Genomic DNA, 26,214 nt, shown 5'->3' with positions numbered 1-26,214 from the left:
TTCGGTATATTCCGCCCCTTTTGTTTCCCATACGTTCACCCAGTTGTATGTCCTCAGACAAGATGCTTCCTCTAGTTACATGACTACGCAAAATCAGGGGTAACTGCAAAGCCATCAGTACCACGATGTCACGCTGTATTTAAATAACTCGAACATCGCAATTTCTCTTCTTCTAAAGAGCGGAGTCACTTAAGCATCAAAGCAAGCCTGAGCTCAGGAGGCAACTCCTGTTGTGCGCAGTGAAACGTGCCCATCAACCTCTCCTCCCTAATTCCTTCTCGCGGGATCCGTTTCAATTCGGTCCTTTTCGCCGCCGTTATCCCTCTCGCCTCAGAAGTGCGACCGCGAGGAAGGAGCTGAATCACACGGCAGCATCCAAACTCTTATTCGCATTCAATACGAAGGAATTACACGACATTGTTACCGTTATCTTGAGCTGCAGCTCAGCAGACGAGCTCGGAAAGAGAGGAGGAACCTCCACAATAGACACTACTACAGCGGCGGATTACTTGAACGGCTAACGATAAATGCAGGATTATTATTTATAAATAATTAATAGCTTTCAGGCACCAAACTACTCAACTTTTGCTTTTAAAATGGTATCTGTATTTCTGAAGTGGACAGACCTGCCAAAGAAACTTATTCATTAATTTACAGAAGCAATGAATTCGGCTAAGAATTAATTCCTTCATACTGGTTTGTATAAGACCTTTGCTTTTTTTATTTGTACAGTAGCATTATTCCCTCTAAATTAATTAGGTGAGTCCATCTCGTTATCTGAACATGTATTTCCTCATGTTCTCAGTATTTGCTGAAACTTTTCACCTGGGATTAAGTTTCTGGACCCCAGAGAAGAGCACTTCAATTAGAAAGGTGAAAAAATGTGCATTTGAAATGAGCTTTCTGCCAAAAGCTGCAATGGCTACCCTTAAAATTAACAGCAAGAGAAAAACTGACACATTAAAAACTCCTCAAGAGTTTTTGCTCAGATTTGTTGGGCTTTTTTTATACAAGTTCTTCAAAATCTGTTTTCATATGGCCTGTGTACTTCTACAGGCACGTGGTTTCCAATAGAGGATTTAGCGAGGCTGGAGCTCTTTGTAAAATGCATTTATTGAGGTGCTGGGGGGCGAATCCACCCCTTCCAGAGCTTCCCCAGGCAGAATCAAACTGCACCTAGGAAACACACTTGCAAATGGTCATTTGTAAAGTGTCTTTTAGTTATCAAAGTAAAAAGGTCCTGCTCAGCGCTTTGCCGCCCCGCTAAGACTCATTCACGCACCCACAAACCACTTCTCTTTGGTAACGGAGGTTGAAGAATCAACTATTCCTTCATTTACTTGGCGAGTTAAACTACAGGTTTGGGTCTGGTAGGATGAATTTTACTTTTTTGCCCAAGAAACCAGTAATTCCCTCATCCAAATATTTTGTTTTTCTAACCTGTATCATGTCAGATGACGAATGTTGCTATCAAGAGAAGATACAGGTATCTCCAGACCCACCATAATGTCGAATCAAATATTTAAGCCACAGGCACTTTGACTAAAGAAACTAAATGACTAAAGATATTTAGCCCTCGTTCTTTTTTAAAGCATTCTGTTTGGAAGCTGTACAGAAGATTAGAAATTATTTGCCAGGATCGTGGTCCGTTTCGCCACAAAACCTGACGGATACGCTGCGGGTTCCAACAAATCACAACCACTACCTGTGGAAGAAGCAGCGTTTTCAAAATACAGAGTTATGATACACTACCTACACTTTATTTTTTTGTTTTGTTGCCTATTCCTTTGAATAAGATTTAAGGCTTTTCTTTTTTTTCCTTCCCACTAACCAAGGGAAAAAGGCCAACAAGAGTATTCTGCCTTCACTAATTATGGAAGAGGAGAGCTGCAACTGAAGACAGATTTCTACCAACAAGCGAAAACAGGAGAGGCAGAATTAGCAGCAAAGTATCAGATAGCTCTGAACCATCAAAGCGTGCACATGAGAACAAAATTCCCAAGAGCCTCAATAAGATCTGAATTTTTGTTTCAGGAGCACCGTTCATTTCTTATAAGAGCTGCTGTCTGCTCACGTTATGCTAAAATAAGACCTTGTGCTGCTTGCCCTAAGCCAAAGTCTGACGGACTCCACTAGTTCCCTGTTACATATTTTGCTCATTATTTGCTCCAGTGTCTCCCCGGTATAAAATTTTAACATGCTGGGAAGAGATAAATTAATTCCCCTCTCTCCTATAGACAGCCTGAGAGAGGCCATTTAGCCAGGATGCTAACGACCAAAACTGGGAACAAGAAAAAACATCAATCCATCCATAAATGATCAGAAATGTTGAATGCATGGCAAATTAAAAATATTCTGAGAAGCTGAGGAGGCAGAGAAAAGCCTTCCAGGTCTGTCTGAAATACAAAGTTTTATGATTTTCTTAATTTTAATCAAGACTTCTGAAAAAAAAAAAAATTTCCCCATGGATCTCAAATTGCCATTAATAACGGCGGAGGCAGGAATGCCTCGGTGCTGCCCGATGCATAAGGAACAGCACAGGGCTCTGCGGCTCACGGTGAGCTTGGGAACCCCAAGAACATCCAACCTGGAGCAGCCTGTTAGATAAACCAACAAACGGGGAGCAGGTCCATGCTCCAGAGATCAGGCACAAACTCTGGTCACCAAAAAGATAAAGAAAAACCTGCAGGTAACTCCAGGTGATGTGGTCTTCCCCTGCTGCCAGCTATTCTGGCTGTTACTTTCCTTTGCAGCTCCAAAAAGGATCCACACCTACTACCACAGCAGAAAGCGAGGACACAGGCTTTGGTTTGTAATCCTAGGTTTAGAGGGAGAGCGTGGGGTTTGGTTTGGTTCTTTTGGTGTCAGATGGCCAACACAGAAGGAACTGCAGTCCTCCAAATTCCACGGCATTAAATCCCAGAGCTGTTATTAACCACTCCCAGAAGTAAGGATGAACTCATCAAGTTTCACATGTCGTTAGCATAGGGACACTTCCCTGGGACTGATCCCAGCCTTCCTGATTTCTACAGCATTTGGACCATCTCAGAAGTCTGAGCATCCTCAGTTACCTGAGATATCTCAGATAACTGAGGATAACCTGAGTAACTGAGCATGCTCAGTTACCTCTCACTTAGCGAGAAATCATGCAAACCAACATTTGTCTAGCAAATGCATATAAAAAAAATTTCTAAAAATACATCATCCCTGTCCCATATAATTAGTGGTCACGTGTCAGAGCGTAGAACTAGAAGGGAAGGAGATTTTGCAGCAACACCTTTTTCAAACCACTCTTTTGGTGCTCAGATCTACATACTAAACTGCAGTGGTAACCATCTGTTTCGCTGATGAGTTTATCAATTAAGAAGGAGAGCAAGATGCTCACTTGCCCACGAATTTAGGCATATTACTTGTCACAGTTAAACTGTGTTGGATCCCAAACCGCCGTCTGGGCAACCTGGCAGATCATATCAGGCACTGAAGTATCCAAGCAACCTAACTTTGAGTAGGTCAATTCAGCAGCTAGTCCCAACAGATTGCCTTTCCAGTCAATGGAGTGAGAGGAGCTCTTCCAGAGAGCGCTCTGAGAAAAATAATTCCAGGGCTCTGGGAAAGTAATTCCAGTGCTCTCACCAACATCGTGAGATGGGAAGTACTTGTCTCTCTCCATCGACCACGTAAAAGAGACCAGCTTCATACATATCCAAATTTGGTACTTGAAGTTAGGCAGCATGAATACTTTCCTAAGGGATCAACTCCTCACCTTTGCATCCAACTGCTTCTAAAGATCTCCAGGCTCTTCCATGTGAAGAAGAACTTGGAAGCTTGTAGAAGTAACTGGAAAGAAAGTGGGATAAATCAGCCTAGCTGCCCCAGGAGGAGTGACTGCTCTTTCAGAGAACCAAAGGACACAACCAGACAAGAGAGAAGAAAGGCGGTGTAGAAGGGTCTGGTTCTTACCTGCCAAAACTCTGACTTCTGCATCATTTCCAGTTCTCGAACTGGCTGGGTTTTTCGCGAGGCATCTGTAGATCCCGCTGTCCCCATGCTGAACCCTGCTGATCTGTAAAGCTCCGGAGGGCAGGACGGCCACCCGCGGGTCGGCCGAGCTCGGGAACAAGTCCTCCTGGTTTCGTTGCCAGTGCACCACGGGCATGGGCTCCCCAACAACTTCACACTTCAGCAGAATGGTGTCTCCCGCAAAAGCCGTGACAGATTCCGTCTGGGAAAGAAACCTCAGTGGTCCTGCAAACACAAGCAAAAAAAAAAAGGCAATTATATAGCTGCTGAAAATAGAAGTTGCACGCTGTTTCCATGCTGATTTGGATTTTGTTAACAATCCAGACTAAAAAAAAAAAAAAAATAAAAAATTTATGTGATATTCTGAAAACTGCTTGGAGATTGCTATAATGACAGGGTGACTAACGCTTTCCATTGCAAATTACACTCATTAACAGCAAAGAAAAGATGTGTTATCAACATAAAGAGTAACAAATTGCACCTGTTACTTACAAACCCACTCAGGAACAACTTCAACAAAGTACAGATACGCTATCACGCAACGCAAACTGTTCACAACAGGGTGGCATTCAAAGGAAAGCACAACCAAACCTACGTAAGGTTAGGGAAACGGTACGGTCGCATCGTGCTGTATTTCTCCTTCTCTATGCTCTTCCCCCCAGATAAAAGGAAAAATACTCCAAAAAGCCTCTGCTAAATAAATTACTTGGGTCACATAATCAAATATTTCAAACGGCTCTGTTTTTCATGAAACATTTTTGACTCGCGAGGGCAGGAGAGCAGAGCTGGGAGCTTTCTTTGTGCAACCCCCAGATGTCCCAGCCTCACTCGGCGCAAAAACACGAGGACCACGTCCTTCACGTGCTACGGAAGAAAAAGCCAGCAAGAACAGGACAGGGTCTGCGAGAGTCCAAGGTCAAGTGAAAGATGATGTCAAGATCATGGACTTCACTACCTGGAAGCATGGTTGCTTTGCAAAGAGCGTAGATAAAACTTGCAAAGAAGGAAAACAAAACAAAAAAAAGGAGGAGAGGAAAAAATAATCAGCCCTCTTTCCAGCCAAGTATGAGAAGAACAAATCAAGAAGATGGACTGAAGCAACTGCTTGGATCAGGAACGTGCTAGAGATGGTGTGGACATATTTTGGGGACCTGCCCTGGCTCCAATCCCGGCCAGTCCCTAGAAATGACCCTACCAGTCCCCAGCCTGGCCGGGCACGCTCGCCTGCCTGCAGGGACCGTTTGAAGCCATACCAGTAAATACGATCACTCAGCAGTGTGTGCAAACACGCACCAAGTGTTTGACAGAGTGAAAAACTTAAAAGATGACACTAAAAGCAACTAAAAAATATATAGGAAAAAAGCATCTTTTAGATGATATCAGCTGGTATACAGTGAAGGCTTTCAAAAAGGAGCTGTCAGTAGAGGCTATAAAGAAGCTGAGGAAGCAAAGAATAAAGACCCCAACTTTCCAGACATTAAAATGCCACCCAAACATTCAGCAAAAGCACCGTACGGGGGAATAATCACATACTAAAAAAGACATTTGAGTGGGAGCCCCAAGTTGACTTCCTGGTTCCAACACCTATTTTCTGGTGTGATTTTGGCCACCCACCTCTTGTCTCAGTTCTCCTCCTCAAACACGTTGCTCCTATTGCGTTCAGCTCTGGGGCCCCCAACATATGGAGGAATGGACCTGTTGGAGCAAGTCCAGAGGAGGCCACGAAGACGATCAGAGGGCTGGAGCACCTCTTCTGTGAGGACAGGCTGAAGAGAGCTGGGGTTGTTCAGCCTGGAGAAGAGGAGGCTCCAGGGAGACCTTATTGCTGTCTTTCAATACTTAAAGACGGCTTTGAAGAAAGATGAGGACAGACTTTTTAGTAGAGCCTGTAGCGATAGGACAAGGGGTAATGGCTTTCAACTGAAAGAGGGGAGATTTAAATTGGATATAAGAAAGAAATTCTTTACTGTGAGAGTGGTGAGGCACTGGCACAGGTTGCCCAGAGAACCATAGAATCGTCAAGGTTGGAAAAGACCCTTAAGATCATCGAGTCCAACCATCAACCTATCACTGCCAAGTCCATCACTATACCAAATCCTCAAGCACCACATCTACCCTTCCTTTAAATACCTCCAGGGATGGGGACTCAACCCCTTCCCTGGGCAGCCTGGTCCAATGCTTGACCACCCTTTCGGTGAAGAAGTTTTTCCTAATGTCTAACCCAAACCTGCCCTGGCGCAGCTTGAGGCCGTTTCCTCTCGTCCTGTCACTCCTTACTAGGGAGAAGAGACCGACCCCCACCTCGCTACAGCCTCCTTTCAGGCAGTTGTAGAAAGCGATAGGGTCTCCCCTCAGCCTCCTCTTCTCCAGACTAAAGAAGCAGCTGTGGATGCCCCATCCCTGGAAGTGGTCAAGGCCAGGTTGAACGGGGCTTTGAGCAACCTGGTCTAGTGGAAGGTGTCCCTGCCCACGGCAGGGGGTTGGAACCAGGTGATCTTTAAGGTTTCTTCCAACCCAAACCATTCTAGGATTCTACGATATCTCCCAGAGCATCTGCCAGGATGAGATCTCGCAACCCGGGTGAAGTGCTTCCATGAGCTGAAGCAGGGAAATTCTTTAGCAAGGCTGAAACTCTCTCGGAGGAGGCTTCCTAATGACATTTCCACACGTGAAAAAGCCTACACGAATCTACTGTTGTGTGGGCAGCAGTATTTCCTAATTGCCATGTTTACTAGTTATCCCTATGAACCAAGCGAGCGAAGAAAAGGCAGTCGTTCCCAGGCCCATCCACGCAAGCCCTGCCACCCGCTGCCCCCTCGCACACGTTCCCGTCGCGGCGAGGATGCTACTTTCCAGCCGAGCTATTGGCACAGACGCACAAGTAACAGCTTTTCACCCCCAGCAAAGCTGGTGCAAGCTAGAAAAATAGAAGCATTCAACACTTTGACAAAAATTGAAGAGAAACGCAGTGTGAACAGTGATGGAAAGCTGTTGAAAACTGCAGACTTTTCCAGGAGGAAAGAGAGCTAAATCTAACAATTTACGGTAAAATCTAGGACTAAAAACAATTGCCAGAGGGACTTTTTCTTCCCTGGCAGCACCGTACCTGCCCTGGCCCTGCACGCAGCCAGCTCACGCTTTGCCCCGTCTCTGCGCCGCCTCCCTTTCCACAGGTATCCCTACTCTTCCTTTTAAAGCTTAAAAAACCATCATAAAAATCTACGCATAAGATCAGGATGTTGCAAAAAAACCTTTGGCTGTGTCCCGGTGAAAAGACACTAACCACCTTTTTCCACGGTCATGTTCAAAACTCGTTCATCTCTCTGCAGGACCATAATACACGAGATCTTAAAACCATCACTGCGTCTTTACAGCTCTCCTGGCTTACGCTGATTTATTTTAAAGACAGTTTTTGAAGCTACACAGATGTTTAGGATGTCGGGAGCTGGCTCAAGGGAACGGAACAGCAAATACATTCGGAGAAAGTCACTTTCCGAGACAGACTCTGGAATTAAACATTGCAGATCCTCGGCGATGCTTCGCTCCGTAGCCACAGGGTCACAGATGCACCTCCCTGCATTATACCCAAACCTACTTCGGAAACTTAATTGAAAGCGGTACCCGACTCTGATTTACCATGCAGTCTGGTTGGCAGCCTATCAGGATCCCCATCTTTCCTTACAGAAGTCCCAATTATTAAGCAATTAAAGTTCACTTAATAAAAAGGCTTATCATTTGGGGGACAGACCTCAGGGTCTGGAACATGTTTAGCTATTAAATATTCAGCAATTTAGTAGCACTCAGTACAATCCCCCAGAGAAGAACTGCTTTAAATGCTTTGTTTGTTTCAAATTAAAGCCTGCAAGGTTACTTAACATCAAGACAAGACCTTTTTTTTCCCCACTTTCAATTCACAGAATAGCTGAAGGGCAAGAAACCAAGGTAATGAAAAAGAGTGATTTCCTTCTGCTTGCTTCAGAAAATAGGAAAGCGAGAGAGCATGGGTGAGTGAATCGGGAAATGTAAATATTTTAGAAACTGCTGTCTAATTCTCTCTTCCACGGGCTGGTTTCCAAAAAGGTGCTACGCTTTAGTTACTCTATATTCTTTTTTGTTTGCTAGCTCCTATTTACAATTCTGAAAAGATTTGCACTCAGTAACGTGCAGCAGAAGTATCAGAGCAAGACCTACAGACTTCACACCAAATAATCCAAGCACAGACGTGGCGTTCGGGTTCGTTCATAAAAACGGGAGCTAAATAAACTGGAACCCTTTCTTGGTGCAAACCCCATCTTACGGGACTGGAAGCCGTACATCTAGGAGGAGATAAAGCTTATGAAAAGCTGGACACTCAGATTTCTGACTTAGAAGAAACTAATTAGGGGGAAAAAGAAAAAAAAATCAAGTTACCAATATGCATTTAGCAATACTTCTAGAAAGTATTGCCAGCCAGGGAATTCCTGCAGCACAGTACCAGCCAGCCACTCCTAGTACCAGCTGTCGGCTTAATGAGAAGGATTCCAAGGGAAGGATTTTAATATTACAATAAAATGAATATTAATAAGATACTTTATGCCTTTGCATTTTTTAGATATGAAATTTGGGCAGTTAAGGTTTATATAGATGGAAGTTAAACCGATTTGCCACAAAGGGCACCTCGGTGCGAAGTGAAGGAGAGGAAGGTGCCTCACCGCCCGAGAAGCCGAGGACGGAAAGCTGGCCGGTGTTTCAAGAGCAGATAAGGCTAGAAGACGACGCACCAAGTAATCATAGGCCTACTTATTATTACCTATTTCCAACAAGAAAAAAAGTTCAACTGCTCCCCAACCTTGTGTCCGATATTGGAAATCCTTCATCCTGCTAGGAGCTGCGTATTTCAAATACTACTCATCAACCACCAGCTGGGACTACACCCAAGTTTGCTAGAAGAAACACAAAACCTTAGCAAGGAGCTGCTCATTTGCTCTACAGTCCCAGTTTCCAGCTGCTCTCTTTGCTTCAGCCATTAGCATGGTAATACAGGATACCACAAGATGATCTTTTCTTATTAGCGCTCAATTTCCATCAAATTCACATACCTAAGCTAAAACCATATAAACATCATTCATTTGTCCTTTATGCCTAAATTAGGCTGCCCACCTCCCAAGGCTTCCTATACACTAGGCGGGCAGAGGAATCCCTCGTCTTCACCCTCCACCCATGGGGGTTACCTAAATTAGGTGACTACGTGTTAATTGTATTAATACTCAGAGGGGATTAATTAATTAAGAACTCATGACCACTACAAATAAGGCTGGATCTTTTTTTTTTCCTCTCTTTTTAAATACGAACCCCACTCAGTATTCTGACTCCGCAGAGCATATTTAAATCCTGTGAAACTTCACCCCTGAACGCAAAGTACTGCGATCCCGACTGCGACGCACAGACGCGGTCCCCGCTGCTAGATCACATCACGCACAAACACCCCGTGAAACAGGGAATATGCAGGTCTCTGATCCTTGTGATTTATCGTGCGAACAGACGATTGCCTTGATTTCTCCTGACGGCGGAGATGCACATAAGGAAACTTAACTGGAAGTTAACGTGGCTGTTTGAAAGAACATAAGCTAAGGGTAATGACAATATAGTCAACATCATATCTCAACTGTATCCTGAGCTGTTCCATCAAAAAATAAGATATTGAAAAGTAACTGAGAATTTCAGAGAAAGAGAGCAACCCAGCATCCTTAGAAACAAACTTCTACAACTCCAATTTGCTGTCTTTTGTTTTTCCCAGGTCTCGGGTGTTATTTCTGCAGCAACCCAGTTGTAACCCACCATCGCAGCCCTGCGGAGATACCGAACGGCAGCTGTCTGGGCCGCTGAGCATCCGGCGGCTGCAACCAAAGGGAGAACAGACACGGTTTAAAGTCTGGAAATTTGATTGAAGAAGTGGGACTTCAACACGGATGACTCTGGTCTATGGCCCTGTCTGCAGGAGAGAAGGATCAACGTGGGCTCGGCATTAAGGTTGTGTATTGAGATCTAAGTAATTACTTAAGAAGCGCAGTGGCGGGCAGGTCCAAATAGCTTCAGGTTAACCAAAGTATAGCTAGTTAGTCATGCACACTATTTTATATGTGTGTGTGTATATATATATATAAAATCTGAGTGCATCACTGTCTTTAATTTGTATTATGTAAATACGAAATAGTCTTTCTATTTCATAGATGAGGAACTGAGGCTCTAAAATACAGGTTCAAACATTGAAAGGCAGCAAAGCCACAGAAACTGGCATCCCACTAGCTTATAAAATGTGGCAGCTTCTAACTGAAGAGAGTTCCTCGGGCTTTTTAGGTGCTTTTGAAGGTGCTATGGTGACTGACTCGCTCGCTCAAGGTGACAGGAGAAATCCAAGGTAAGCAGGGGTTCGAACCAAGCTCTTCTGTCCATATATCAGTATTTCCTTCCTTTCTATGAAACTGAGCAGAGTTTCTTTTGGGGTACACCCACAAACTGAGATACAGTTCAGGGGTAGCCGAGGGGGGAGAGGAAGGTTGGGCTCATGCAGAGTTCTCAGCTTTTCAGCAGAAAGGAGAAAAATCCTCATCAGGGAATGAGCTTCAAGTACAACTCAAGCCTGTGGGCTCTACCAAAGAGGGGTTCTCTAAGAAAACTTAGAGACCACCATCACCAGATCCCCTAAAAATAAAACAATAAAGGAAGAGTTTAAACAGACACTATGTTTAATATTCATTGAACAAGTGTCAAAAAAAAAAAAATCTACTTAACATGCTTTGCTGCTGTCCTCTTAGCATGTGTCTCATTGCTTTTGGATTGAGGAGTGATTCATCCTGCTTTGTGCCAGAGGAGCAAAAGCAGCTTCGATGTTTTCAGCCAGATTCATCCCAAACTCCAAGCCAAACAAAGCATTTGGCCTCATTTCAGGAGAGCCAAACTGTGATAGCTTTTTTTAGCCTACACATTTAAAGGCGAGACAATTATTTCTGCAACTTGTATTTAGCACTCAATTATCATACTGGAAAACACATCTTGACATTCTTGCTGTGAAGTCCTCTGGTCTTTAGATAGCCCTCAGAGATCCACTGTGAGGACTGAAAGGGGCAGTCCCTGCACTTCTCTCCCTACGGCCCTTTTGGGAGGAAGAGAATTTAGTTGACCTCAAAGAGTAGCATAGCTCTGGAGGGAATCTCTGTACTGGGTCAACTTATAGCAAAGTCAAAGAAATAAGGCACAGATTTTATAGTTGACTGTAAAAGCAATTGTGTGTGTGTGTATCTATATATAAAAAAATAGATATACAAGAGAGTATTTAGGGGAGAGCTTAGGCTTGAACACTTAAGCTGTGTTGTAACCCTGATGCTACTTAGCCATGGAAGTGCCCCAGTTCCCCAGGCATCCTCACCTTTTGAGGAGGTTTTAATCCTGATAGTTTACTGTTAGATGAGATTCCTCACGTAATGCCAGGAGAGCCACCATGTCTCCTCTTAAACCACATGGAGAGGAAGGTCAGAAGCCATCCCTTCCTCCATCAGCCCTACCTTCACATGGACACATTCGCACAAGTGCTGTTGAACTCACTGTAGATAAGATAGAATCAGAGAATCGTCAAGGTTGGAAAAGACCCTTAAGATCATCAAGTCCAACCATAAACCCAGCACTGCCAAGCCCACCACTAAACCATGTCCCTCAGCACCACATCTCCCTGGCTTTCAAATACCTCCAGGGATGGAGACTCAACCACTGCCCTGGGGAGCCTGGTCCAATGCTTGACCACCCTCTCGGTGAAGAAGTTTTTCCTAATATCCAACCTAAACCTCCCCTGGCGCAGCTTGAGGCCATTTTCTCTTGTCCTGTCACTTGTTCCTGGGGAGAAGCAGCCATAACTCATGAACAGACAATTCAGAACATCCCACATAGGAAGAATATTTCCCCTTTTCCAGTACGAGGGCACATCGAGCTCTCCTCCAGCATAGCAATTCTCTCCCAGTGTGCAGAGTCCATTACAAACATTATAGCATCAATTCTTGGCAGCAATCTAATTCAACCAAGAAAGGCTAGCTGAAGAAAGATGGAACCAGGATCTGCCCTTTGATGCCTCTTACCTATCACAGGAAATAAATGAACTTATTTTTCTGAAAAAGACTTTTTCCTAACCTCTGTTAGTGATGTCAGCTCAGATTATCAAAACTGCAAGAATTTTAAAATCTAATTTACTTGTCACCTTTTGTGTGTCTCACTTGCTGGCTTTGCTCAGCATAATGCACGGAAACAATCTATTTTTTTCCATCCACATATTTATGCTGTAGGGGGATTTTCATCAAGGATTCAATGCCTTCATGGTCAGTTCTACTTAGTCTTCGCAGATCTTTCTTTCCGATTCAAAGCACTAGCACAAAGCTGTTGTGCCTGAACGTCCCGCACACGCAGGATACATTCAGAACAACAAACATTTCAACTGAATCGTTCAAGTACAACCCTCGAGATTGCTTTTCTCTTCATTACACAGATTTTTTTCAGCATTTCAGAGTTTATGAGAACCAAATTTGTCATTCTTCAAGAGCTAGGAAACTATGACCTTCTTATAGCCACAGGCAAAACACGAATCTCCAGAGCTCCCCGCCTATAGCTCTCTATGGCTCTTCAGTCGGTGGGTTGGATCTTGTTCCTCTCTCTCACAATTTCTACAAGATACAGCCACAGCTTGCAGCTTAAGCCTATTTTCTGATTTCTCAGAGAGCAGGGGGGAAAAGCCTAGTAGATATTCCAAGCCACAAAACCGCTAATATTTATTAACAAGCCTACATGAACCTCTGGGAGTGTAACTCCCTGTCATTCACAGTACCACAATACACCTGGCGTGGGGAAAAGAAACACTACCCTAAATTTTTATCACCCACCGACAAGCCCACCTACTGTTTTGCCCCTGTTAATATACAAATGGGAGGGCCTAAGTCTCTTCATCTTCTTGCCAGCGCTCGTGGCTTGCAGCCAGCAAGTAGAACAGGCTTCCCGCCAGTCGCCAATGAAATCATCAAATCGGCTCCTCAAACAAGAAACAAGCAAGAAGAAAATAGGCCTTTTTTTTTTTATTGCTGAAGAATCTAAAAAAGGGCCATATTTCCAAAATCTCTAATTAAAACAATAAAAAAAATGCAGGGTCTCTCATTCGTGCACTGGGAGTTCGCTGGTACTAGCATCGTTTAGTCCATTATATTTAAAGCCCTGCACTTGGAGCAGTGACTTTGCTTTCATAAAGCACCACAGACGTAGTATAAAGATGCTCTGAGCAGACCAGAAATCTCTTGATGTAACAGCCTACAAATGTAAGGGGTTTTTTTTGTGACTTGCCTCATTTAACGGCTGGACTTGATGGTCTTAAAGGTCTTTTCCAACCTAAATGATTCTAGGATTTAAACTACTTCAGAACAACAGTGAAAAGACCTTCAGAGTAATTAGGTGCAACTCCAGCCACGCCTTCCAATAAACGAATGGAGTCTTCAAGCAGGACAGAGGCATCCCCAGCTCTGGAGGAAGAAAGACCAAGCAATGCAGTCGCCCCTGCCTCCAACGAGCAGGGATCGCCCCTGGGCTACCACCGACAGCACCGAGCTGAGCGGCACCACGGGACAACAGCAGCTGGAGCTGAAACCCCGTCGAATCGGCACCGAACGCACAAGCAAGCCATTACCCGAGGGAAGCTTGCACGGCACGACAGCCCTAGTTACCCCAGCAGACGCAGTAAGGGTTAGCGTGGTCTATAAGACTACCGCAAACCTCTCTATCAGGCAAACCCTATCCATTGCGGCTTCGGATTCCGGCTGTCTGCTTTGAGCCTCATCTTTCAGAAATCTGAAACGTCTAATGTGACATGAAGTGTCGTTCATTCTCCAATGCTGGCAGTAGATGTTTCTGATGTGACCGACCGGTTCTGACATATCAAAGGTCAATCTGTTCAGAGAAAGGAGGGGTACTACGAATAACAGATTCTGCCTAGACAGCAGAGGCAATGTTTATGTATGTTCCTTCCTCTCCCCTACTCCAGTTCGCGGACTATCCTTCTACAGTGTTTTAAAGAGCCACAACGTACATAAATTACTACTAACGCAACTCACAGCAAAAGCCGCCTTCTCTGCTCCCTCCTCCACTGACTATCCATAGAAGATGCAATCAAGTTCAAGGCCTCAGCCCTCTCGTTTAAGGCACTTAAGGGCACAGCTCATGATATCTATTTAAACAAGAGATCAATTCAAACCTCTCCATTGTCAAATACCACTCATCTTCAGCAGACATTCATCTCGCTTGTGCCAAAGACCAGACTTTCTCAAGGACTGGGACAGACCGTGGAGCAAACTCTCGCAAGAAGAAAGATTCAGAGATTTCAAAAGTTTCAGACACAAGCACAAGGGGAAATTTATTTTAACTCATCGAGTGCAAGCATAGGGCAGCTCAGACACGTAGGGTGCGATGTATAAGTGTGCAAGGTATACACGGCTCGCTCTTAAATGCCCGAATGCAGAGAAAGAGGCCAGACAGCCCGAGCACTGGGGTTGCTTGGGAGAAGATGCAGAGAGGACTGTGCAAGGCAGCGATAAAGAAATGAAGAAGATGGAGAACACTGGAGTAGAAGATGAAAGTGCAGCACCTGAGAAGTTCTGGCTGCTGCCCATTTTACTTACTTTCAGCTACTTTAGGCTTTTAGGGTTCATGTCACTGGGTGCCCATTTTCACGGCTCTTGCCTGTGGGAAATCTTTGAAAGCCACTTATTCTGCTAAAGCTAACTGCAGTTCCCCAGGGGCAGGACACACCACTAGTGATTGAAGGGACACTAGAGGTCAGGGAACTTTGGACAAACTTCCAAGAGTAGGAATATCAAGCCTTTGACTCCACCAGCATGGGCTGGGAATATCTTATATGATTCATAAAGATAAGACCAACGGGATGTTTAGACGTTGTATGCAAACCCACGGGATGTGAAAGCAGCTCAATCCTTGATAGGTTTAACTATGCCGAAGGAGGCATTCATTCTCTCAAGTGCTGCCAGATAGTTCAAAAGACAGAGGAAAAAATAAAAACCTAAAAGTTTATCTTTTCTCTAGACCATTATCTGACATGCTGCTTGAAAACACACTTTAGTTCTGTCTCGTCTCATTCCAGACACTGAGAAGGTTCAAAGCGCATCCACCAACTTATTTATCATACCCGCTTCCCGGTGGATTTGTCACAGTGCGATCTGAGCACCACGGCCGTGACTGTATTCATCCCTGCAGCATCCCTGAAAGGTGGGAACTCCCCTCAGCCCGCGGTCGACCGCGGTCCTACGGGGATTGGCCATGCACCTGGAGACAGCAAACTTCAGCCACGCACCCACGGGACAGCTCTTCGCCTCCAACACCCAACGCCCCTCTTCCTACATCCTCTTCACACGAGGCTATCAGCCACAAGATATTTTACCTGACAGCAAAAAGCTAGAGAAAGGTATAGAGAGAACAAACTAATTGGAAAAGCAATTCCGACAGATTGCACGTGATACTATGGTGCCCATCCAAAAACTCCAAGTCATGCAGCAAACCACACTGTCAGAAATAATGTAAGACGTAAATGAGACATTAAATGGGATGTTAAATTATTTTTCTCCGTTGGCTAACACTTTTGAACTTACTTTCATGTTTTTAACATCTCTCATTTTGGCTATATTATTTCCCTTATAGTGTAAAGCCTGTGTTTTCTGCTAATCATAAGGATCACAAAGCCAAGGGTTAAGGACAACCAGATAATACCCCTCCCACCCTTCGTTACTAGAATTGTGCCCAAAATACAAGAACTGGCTAAATTTAAAAAAGAAAATAAATTGGCTGGAGATTTTTTTTTTTATTATTTGTCTTTGAAGACAAATTGCAACAGCATATGAACCATATTAGGGAAGACATCACACACGAGAATCAGGTTATAATTGTTTTACCGTTACAGGTAGCAATATTTGTCTAAAACAATCAATGCCTCACAAGCCCACAATATTTATTTATTTATAGGAGATCTATTTAAATGTGCTTTTCCACACATTAGGATTCAGCCTCCACCCTTCTTTTCCCCCATCATCACAACTAGCAAAATTACTATTGCCCCTGCCTCCAAGAAATCAGTGGCTTCCTCAGAAAAGCCACTAAAACCAGCTAATAATTTGGGTTTGACAGATTTACTAATATATCGCTAGGCCAGCGAAGCATTTGAATCAGGTGACATATCTTTTTATGGGACAAATTTGGTAAAAGCATGTCGAAGTCCAATCCTGAAATACAGCGCAATAAATGAATTAACCAAGCACAGCGCACTCTCTGTGGCCATTAAACTGGGAGAAATGCAGGCGGAGGCAAATACCAGCTTGAGAAACGCAGACCCAATTGGCATTTTATTGAACATTAGCAGGCAACCCTAAATCACCGGCTATCGTTGTGTATAAGTAACCATTTAGCCGCAATGGTATTTGTGTTACGGCAACTCCCAGGGGCCCCAGCGGGTGTTACGGCTCTGTTGTTCCCCTTATTACACACAAACGCACACGCAGGACCGGTTCAAGGCAGCGTAGGCACGGGGCGCTGCAGGTGTAAGTGGAAAGAATAAGTGGAAGGAAAGGGAGGTGAGAACTGATGGTTAACGTGGTGCCATGCCAGCAAAATACTCCTGACTAAACGCCAGAGCCAGGCCTGGGGAGAGAAAACAGCCAGAATCTGTACGTCCTCAGATATGGACATTATTTGCCCATATTTTCCCCATTTTATTCTACAATATCTACACAAAGCGTGATGCTATGCTGCCAGTTTAGGTCCTATCTGAGACCAGCTCTGTGTCCTAGTTTGCTGAACATCAGCCACTACGTCTGGATGATGGTAGCTTCTATAGCTCAAACTTCAGCCTTTTGGGAAGCCAGGGAAGAGGAGAGCTCATCCTCTGCAGCGACCTGCTGCTCCCCATCAGCTGCGGGGTCGTACAAAACAGCCTCTTCACCTCCTCCCATCCTTCTTGGGCTGAGAGCGCTCTCCTTGCCCCTAATCCCTGCAAAGATAAACTCATCTGCTTAAAGCACAATGATTTAAGCTGGCTTGTTTGATGAGGAGATGGCCTCAAGTTGCACCAGGGCAGGTTTAGGTTGGATATTAGGAAAAACTTCTTCACCAAAAGGGCTGCCAGGCCCTGGCCCAGGCTGCCCAGGGCAGGGGCTGAGTCCCCATCCCTTGGGGTATTTAAAAGCCGGGGAGACGGGGTGCTGAGGGACATGGTTTAGTGGTGGGCTTGGCAGTGCTGGGTTAACGGTCGGACTTGATGATCTTAAGGGTCTTTTCCAAACTAAATGATTCTATGATTCTACTTGCTGAAGCAGGTCTGTCTAACACGGACAAACCAGAAGCAGTGAGTCAAAGCCCTGCAGATTCATGGCCTTGAAGACAAGCAACAGACATTTTAGCAACAGCCTGGAAAAAAATTTGGAAATGGAATAGGAGAAAAAAAAGTATTCAAATTATACCAGGAGAAACCATCTAACACCAGTTCATAAACTGCAGAATAATCCGGTCCCCGATGCTTTCCCTGGCTTTCGTGCATGCTTTATCTTCCATTGGCACGTGTCCTCGAACAGGGCATCCTCTTCCACAGGGACCGTGTAAGGACTAACAAGGTTACCTCAGGCTTTACTGCGTATGCTGTTTTACTTCACAAAACCATTTAGCAAACAGGAGCTACCAACATACCCGTTTCCTACCGCGATGCACTGCCGCAGAGCAGGCGAGGGAGAGAGGGGTGGGATCCAGCCAAAAACCAATGCGTGCTGCATAGCATCCTGGCCTTGGTCTAGCAATCTATCTCAGGAGATCCAACGCTCCCTTGGCACCCAGCAAAAGCCACTGGCTACTCTTGAAACTCATACACAAGGAGTCAAATCCTGCTTTATTTATGTACACGATCTCAATAACTTAATTGCTACGGACTTTGATGGGACACTCCTTTCTATCCTGGGCCTCTTTCTTGCCCATAGCACCAAACAAACCTCTGCTGATAAAATGGTCTGTTCTGACAAGGCTTAGCTCTTCCCTGAAAGAAAAAGATAACGATGATAACAGTAATAACATCACTGGAAACCACAGTCCATTAAAATGCAGCAACCTGCTAGCTCCGTTCTGGTTGAATACTACAGCATTGTCATGCTTTACCACAAATCTAAAATAAATCAGCAGTAGCCTTCAGCACCAATAAGTAACTCGAATATTTCATAGCGTAGCATCTCCGACTTCAAGTTTCCCTTTTATCAGTAGCATCAAACCCAACTGCCCTAGCGAATGCCGCAGCGTTACGTTTTCTGCGCGGTTGTCCTCATTTCCCCTCCTTCTTTACAACCGCCTACAGAATACTATATGTTCCGTGTTTGCATTACCCTGCTCCGTCTGCCAGGGTCAGACAAGGATATATTGTGGTGGTACTAGAGGTACTCGGTGCAAAATAAAGTTGCCCCCAAGTGCAACTCGGGTGGCCTTGTCAATTCAGAGGAGGAAAATCCTAGAACATGTGAAAAGCAGTCTTTTCCCTTCCTTCCTCAAGTGGGAACGCCAGCATTTCAGAAGGAGCTGTTCAAAATCGGCCTTCTAACATCAAAAAAAGGATGTTAAGTGCAAATAAATCAAATCAGAGAGAGAAAACAGGATGAGAGTAGTTAAAAGGCACGGTGGCATCTTTTTAGCTTTTGCAGGTAATATACAGTGCATTTACACACGGCTATTTATCCACTGATCTCAAAATAATTTATAAAGTGTTAATTGACTCAGGAAGCTTCGCCATTTTCCCCTGGGAGAAAAAGTAAAAACATCACTTACATTACATGAGAGCTGCTTGGGGATTTTTCAGCGTGATGGTTTCTCATCGTGATTTTTCACTTGGTCAGTGGCGATTCTGCAGAGCTCCCGCCGGCTCTCCTGGCCCAACAGCTCGCAGGCAGCTGCAAGGCCGACGCTACCTGAGCCCTGCCATGCGATTTATCCCAAGGCAGAGACCCGTGTGTCCCCAAGACCCCGTCACAACATCGCAAGCCTACAAGCACCGACTCCAGCAAGGTCTGCAGGTACATGGGCAAGATGGAGGTGGACTCCCAGCGCAGCATCTCTAGCACACACCAGGCTGTTTTGTGGGCAGGAAAGGCAGCATTGCCCACCGAGCAGATCCTGGGACCGATGCTTTGCAGCCCTTGTGATGCTTCATAGCTTCTCTTTTTGGTTTGGGAGGTGACTTCAGGAAAGTCACTTCTTTAGGTTTCATTCATTGTCGGTCTCTTCTCCCCAGGAACAAGCAATAGGATGAGAAGAAACTGCCTCAAGCTGCACCAGGGCAGGTTTAGGTTGGATATTAGGAAAAATTTCTTCACCGAAAGGGCTGTCAGGCCCTGGCCCAGGCTGCCCAGGGCAGGGGTTGAGTCCCCACCCTTGGAGGTGTTTAAAAGAAGGGCAGACGTGGTGCTGAGGGACATGGTTTAGTGGTGGGCTTGGCAGTGCTGGGTTAATGGTTGGACTCGATGATCTTAAGGGTCTTTTCCAACCTCAACAATTCTATGATTCTTGCCCTCTGCACAACTGGGAGCAAGGACAGGAACCTTGCTGATAAAATGTTTTGCCATCTCCTGATGAAAGGCATTACCTAAGATTCAGGGGATCTTATCTCTGTCCTGAAACCAAAGGAAAAAGAAAAAAAAAAGAGAGATTTTCCATTTAAGATGCTTAACTCACAGGGTAGCTACCTCCCAGTCACCGCCAAACTACGGTGCCTATTGTGCAACAATTTACTTGCAATTAAAAGCCAGAAACACGCTGATACAGTCATGCTGTTTACTGGCCAGAACGCAGAAATCGCCACGTTCCAGAAAAGCCGTAGCGGCGGGCAGAGGGAAGTTTGCTTCCAATTTGCTCTTGGCACGAATCCCACCCTGGCCGGCAGCGAGAGCCAACAGGAACGCACAGGAATGGGCTCCGAAACATGTGTCAAATCTGGTTTTGCCAACAGAAGCGGTTGAGAATATTGCCCCCAAATCAACCACATTCCTGCTTTACCTGCCCTGCCTCTCGTCATCAGCCTCAGATCCACATTTGTGCTCTCCTTTTTTTCTCTTCTTGGTTGAAGTGACTCAAGTGGAAGCAAGCACATCATAAACTTGTTTTAAAGGCCTCCCTTGCTCCAGAATATAGATCCCCATCAGAAACGAGCACAGCTGCTTCTCTCCTGTCTGAAACAAGATTTTGACATTTTCCAACTTCACCTCGAGTCGTTGAAAACCAAAGAGCTTCTGGGCCATAACTAACTTCTGCTGGGCCACTCCAGCAGAGTGGCTTTCACCCTCTTTAAGCCACTTGGAAATTCATTATACCAGATTTCTAACTTTTTACTGACAAATAGCACAATTTGCCAGGGTTTTCCAGCACGCGTGACCACGTTATCAGGAGACAAAGAAATATATTTTTCAGTAGTACCAAGGAAATCCAAAGCAAACGCGCGCACCTCTTCCCCCTCCATTTGAGTTCACCTTTATCATCTGGAGAAAACTGATTTTGCTCGACGTTTTCAATCAGATTTTGCAGGAGACTGCCTCGATCTCCATCTTTAAAACCCAGAAAGGATATGCAGAAGCAGCATTTTGTGGCTCTGGACCACATGATGAATAAACAGAATCGCATACCCCCACCTTCCAAAAGTATCTTTTTAAAATTGGAAATGCTCCTTTACTCTGAATACGCAACATAGCCACAGGTTTGAGTTCAAAAAGAAAAGAAGTATGATTGTGTTGTTCTAGCACCAGCTCAAATAGAAGTGTTATTGCTAGGCCTAGCAGATACAGGCTCCTAGGTCAGAAAACATGTGGTTTAACTACGGAAAAATAATTAAAAAAAAAAATCAAGCTTTGCTCACCAAGCAACAGTGCTCCTGTTACTTTCCCCTTGGTCTAATCTTCACCAAGGAGAAATCTCTACTTGTACATCACCATTTATTTCTATAGCCAAATAAAAAGTCATGGGAGTTTCACGATCTTTAAAGTCACTACCGTTCTGTCAGATTGGGTTTAAAGCAGCCAAAACCTTCAAAAGTCACCAGGAGGAAGGAAAAAAAAATCTGGAGTGTCTTTCCCTTAGGAAAAAAAAAAAAAAAAAGAATACATGCTATTCAGCATCTACCAAGACAGCCCATCTTCACCTTAGAAATTACTTCCCAGTACCTTTCTGTATTTCACCGGACTGTAACAACTTAACAGGTCACAACACTTTACAACTGAATCAAACTTCAGAAGACTCAGCTAATTCTCCCCTGAAAGAAAAAGCTACTATATTACAGTTTTCTTTATTTATTTCCTATATATTTAATCTATCTCACAATTTATTATGTACTCCCTTTAACTAAGAAGTTATTTACAGTCAACGCTTACTTCTTTAACTACAAGATGATTGTTATTTTCTTACTGGTACTCATTTGGCTCATTAGAGCCCTAATCGCTTTGCTTTATCTCAGAGAGCTAGTTACCTTTTTGATGATTTTGCCAGTAAAGTTTTTTACTTTGCTTCCAAGACAAGACTTACCTACCCCCGAAAGCTGCACACACAGCACCTTCGACACCCACGAAGGGCCCACAGCACCCAGCATCCCCTCTAGCGGGTGTTTCCATAGGGAACCAGGGCATCACGAGGCAGGCAGACCACTAAATTACCAGGCAGCAGGTTACAGAAGAAGCTTGCAAACAAATTGCCTCTCATCACACCTAGTGATTGCTCAGGACATCAACCATGCTTCATATTTGTGGCTCCTGAAGACTACAATGTTTGATTTTAATTATGCGATATATCACAGCAGCATCTCTCACGAACGGTCTGACTCCATCCAGCTTGTATCTCCTCAATGCTCCAACCACATCATCGCCAAGATGTTCGCAGAATTCTGCCCTATGGGTTTAAATATTTTAAGAGGCAGCAAATCATGTACTGAAGTCGTTGCAGGAGTATACGTTAAGATTATGGTATCTATTATTTCAAAAACAAATACAGAAAACCGCAGAGTAATTTTGTTAGTGTAGTTATCACGCCAATATTTTGCAAGAAAAGTCACTAAAACCAGTTTTACAACTCCATCTGTATCAACAACACATCTGTATATCATACAGCTTCATATTATCACCAGAACTTCGCAGTGAAGTTTGGTTGATTTGTTTTGCCCAAGCACTGTTTATGTCCCTATAGCTATTTACAGCAGAACATGGATTCCCCCTCCTTTCTCACAAGGCTTTTTAGTTAAATTCGCATTCCTTAACAAGAAAACACAGATAATGTACTATGCAAATTCTGAAGTGGTTCATATTCTGAGTTTTTAATAAGAAAACAATGCGGCAACTACTCACAGGGAATAGTTCCCAATGTCCTTACACATACTGAACATAATTTAATCCCTTATGTAGCCTCACTGAAGTCACCGCAGCGAGGATTAATACTTCACAGAAACGGAGGTGGCAGAATATCTGGAGAAACATAGCAAATGCTAGCTTTACTGTTCTGGAGACAATTTATTTTCTGTAAGCCAATAAAACCTACCCTCAGCAGTGGAAGTTCAGCATGAGGCGTTCAAATAGACAAGATCTGTACATTTGTTATATGCTACTCCAAGTTTTTTTATTCCTCATTGACTACTTTTTGAATGAGGATGTATTTACCTTATGCCCCGGGGGCACTTTTAGCAACTGCTGATCAAGGAAGGATGAGGGACTGACTACGAAGACCCAAGACCCGTATTTTCGCTAGCGTGCCTCCACCGCCGCCGTCCCCAGAAAGCCTGGGAGATGTTATTCCTTCCCAATCCTACCAAAACTACTGAAAACTAGTGCCAAGACTAGTTTTACATAATCACTTTTTTATCCCTTGGCATTAGATTTAACTCACCTTTTTCTTAAAAAAAAGAAAGAAATGAAACAGCTTATTCATTAACATTAATGACTCTTCCCAGCTAATTAAGATGAAACTCCCCCTTGTCATCCCCCAAGCAATCAAACCATCAGTTTCTTTTCAAACAGATCTGCACTGAAGGCAAAAATAAAAGCCAACTCAAGTTAAATAAAAAAAGGAGGATCCAAGGTAGCAATTTAAAGCACCTGAAATGGTTCAAATATTTAACATATAGTTGAGTATGAACAGACAACCTGGGCAGGGACTTAAAAGTCAGGGAAAGAGGCAAGTGAATGACAATTTGAGTCAAAATAGTCATCATCATCATCGGTGTACAAGAAAAACGTGAAATCTCAGCAAGTGTCATTACGATGAGGTTTGCACACCCCAGTGCTGGGGCTCTGCAGCATCCATGGCTGGATTTGCGGCCACCAGCCAGCGAGGGGTTTTGCTGTGAGTGGCCATGATCAGCAGAAATCACTTTTTTTTTAATTAAAAAAAAAAAAAAATCAGTCCCTACTGTGTTTGGTGCAGAAGGTTTTTCTGAGTCAGGAATTTCAGCTGGATTATAATTACTTATTAAGCACAACCAGAGCACCGAGGCCAGAGAGGGTGCCAGCGCCACGAGCCTGCAGGTGCACCAGCATCTCTGGGGCCACCAAGCTCAATGTCACCTCTGCTGCTGGAGGTGACACTGGGAACAGGGGTGCCGCATCTTCAATCTTAACGGCACAACTCGATCTTTGTGTTCCCGGGCTGGTTTTGCTCAGTACTGTTCCTCTGTCAACCCTAAAACCTCAAAAAGGGACTTTCCATCCCCTGGTTTTGGTTTCATGCGCTCCCCTCCCATTCACAGATGCACTCCAACAACATTATTTACTGTTTCTACTTCACTGTCTCTGACAATACCAACAAATATATTTACTTCCCAAACCAAACACAGATGTCATGTTAGAAAGGCAGTATGTGAACAAAATTACTGTGGAAACAGAGATTTTAATCACCACGAGTAGTTCAGAAATAGAGCAATAAGTGGCTCCTTCTCATCAATGTCATTTTACCTAGGACTACCAAAAAAGCAAGTCATGCTTTCTGACAATTTTAAAGGCATCTAACTTTTTTCTCTCACTCTTTTTTTTAAATTTTACCTGGAAACTCATTTTATTCTAAAATACCATCCTACCAACCCTCTTCATTCAAGTACCAAACAATTTTATGGAACATTGAAAGAATGCTACCATCTTCTGTAAACAGTCTTTCACCTGTATTTATTAAGTGGATATTTTCAGGCCTGCATAGCTATTATAGAAAATATCTGAACTTTGCATATGCTGAAAGCACCGAGCTCGTCTCTGCTCAAAGATAATTTGGGGGCTCCTAGAGACTGTAGAAACAAGTGAAGAATCACAGAATCGTCAAGGTTGGAAAAGACCCTTAAGATCATCGAGTCCAACCGTTAACCCAGCACTGCCAAGCCCATCTATACCATGTCCTCAAGCACCGTATCTACCCGTCTTTTAAATACCTCCAGGGATGGAGACTCAACCCCTTCCCTGGGTAGCCTGTTCCAATGCTTGACCACCCTCTCAGTGAAGAAGTTTTTCCTAATATCCAACCTAAACCTGCCCTGGCGCAGCTTGAGGCCGTTCTCTCTCGTCCTAAGAAGTCATCAGAAGCCTTTTCACAAGCTGAAGGATGACAAAGATGGGAAGAATTTAATTTGGAAAGATATGGCTATGAAGTAGAAGTTAAATTGGATCTTCTAAGGAAAGGCATTCGATAACGGAGTCTAACATTGACTATGTATCTGGCTGAGGGCCCAGTGCTTACTCTGCCTCATAATTTTAATACGATGCATCAAGTCCTAATTTTATGAAGACATGAACTTGTACTGAACTTCAGTTATCAAATTTCAGAAGTTTATTGTACTTAACGGATGAAAGCCGTTTCAATATGAGGATCCTAGGGTTTTTTCCTGGCAGACAGTAGTGTATGCACATATCCATACCCTTCCCACTCAGTACCAAAATCATCTGTTTACTCTCAGTAAGTGATAATTTATTGCCCATCCACCAGGCAAAACAAACCAGTATATTTCTGAAGTCATCCTAATGAAATGACTCCTCTTTAAATACCTATATTAAAAAAAGATTTCTGGAAGTCTACTGATGCAGTTTTAAAATCATCGTTTGACTGTGAATAACCACTTAAAATATTACTAGGAATATAATAATTTCAAAACAGATCTTAAAGTTAAAGACTACTTATGTTTAGGAATTATAGAAGCGATGAATACCTAGATTAATTAACTTTCCTCCCTAAGAACTGGGAGTACCTCCAGATTGTGCAAAGAAACACAGCTGCACTTCTGTAGAAAATAAAAAATAAAATCCCTCCCTGATGAACAATCACAGAGACGCCTTCTCATGATTTAAGTTTAAACACAGAAATAACTCCCAGGCACAACTGTCTCACATCACGACTCAGTAACTCAAACTTTTAACACAAAAGCAGCTAAAATAAAATATAGGTGGGATGAGAGCATCCCAAACCAGAGCCAGCAGATCCCCATGGGATCCAGTAATGCTGGAGGGGGATATCCTGCAGAGGCAAGCGGTTGGGACCAGGAAGGGAGTCCTGGGAATTAAAAAGCACAGAGAAATTAGGTATAGCTAAGGACGTAGACACACAAGCACCAAACTGCCAGCACCTTGCAAACCATGCCGTAGCTACCAGGTATCGGTCCCATCAGTTGGTTGACTTCAAGCCAGTCTGTATCAGCAAGACTATGGCACGGTTTATGTACATCAAAAGCAGCTTCCATGAATTCACTAGTAAACAGTACTCCTTCAGCCCCCAAACCACTAACTGGACTTTGAATTTGATTTTGTTTCACTTCCATAGAATCATCAAATTGTTTAGGTTGGAAAAGACCTTTGAGATCATCGAGTCCAACCGTTAACCCAGCACTGCCAAGCCCACCACTAAACCATGTCCTCGAGCACCACGTCTACCCTTCTTTCAAATACCTCCAAGGATGGAGACTCAACCCCTGCCCTGGGCAGCCTGGGCCAGGGCCTGACAGCCCTTTGGGTGAAGAAGTGTTTCCCAATACCCAACCCAAACCTGCCCTGGCGCAGCTTGAGGCCGTTCCCTCTCGTCCCATCGCTTGTTCCTGGGGAGCAGAGACCGACCCCCCCGGCTCCCGCCTCCTTTCAGGCCGTTGCAGAGAGCGATGAGGGC

At 44.1% G+C, this 26,214-nt stretch overlaps 1 protein-coding gene across 1 annotated transcript in view; it reads right to left on the bottom strand.

The window, feature by feature from the left end:
* LOC309601491 (netrin receptor DCC-like) overlaps positions 1–26,214 on the bottom strand; it is a gene marked incomplete at both ends in the record, with an annotated part of 597,648 nt that overhangs the window by 313,458 nt on the left and 257,976 nt on the right. The window contains one exon of the mRNA XM_082334517.1: positions 3,961–4,245. Within this exon, the coding sequence (XP_082190643.1) occupies positions 3,961–4,245 (285 nt within the window). The remainder of the gene's footprint in view (positions 1–3,960; positions 4,246–26,214) is intronic.

The sequence above is a fragment of the Platalea leucorodia genome (genome assembly GCF_965183815.1).
Source record: "Platalea leucorodia genome assembly, chromosome: W".
In the NCBI taxonomy this organism is placed as follows: domain Eukaryota; kingdom Metazoa; phylum Chordata; class Aves; order Pelecaniformes; family Threskiornithidae; genus Platalea; species Platalea leucorodia.
Note: the sequence above shows the minus strand (reverse complement) of the source record. Positions and strands in the feature narration are given on the sequence as shown.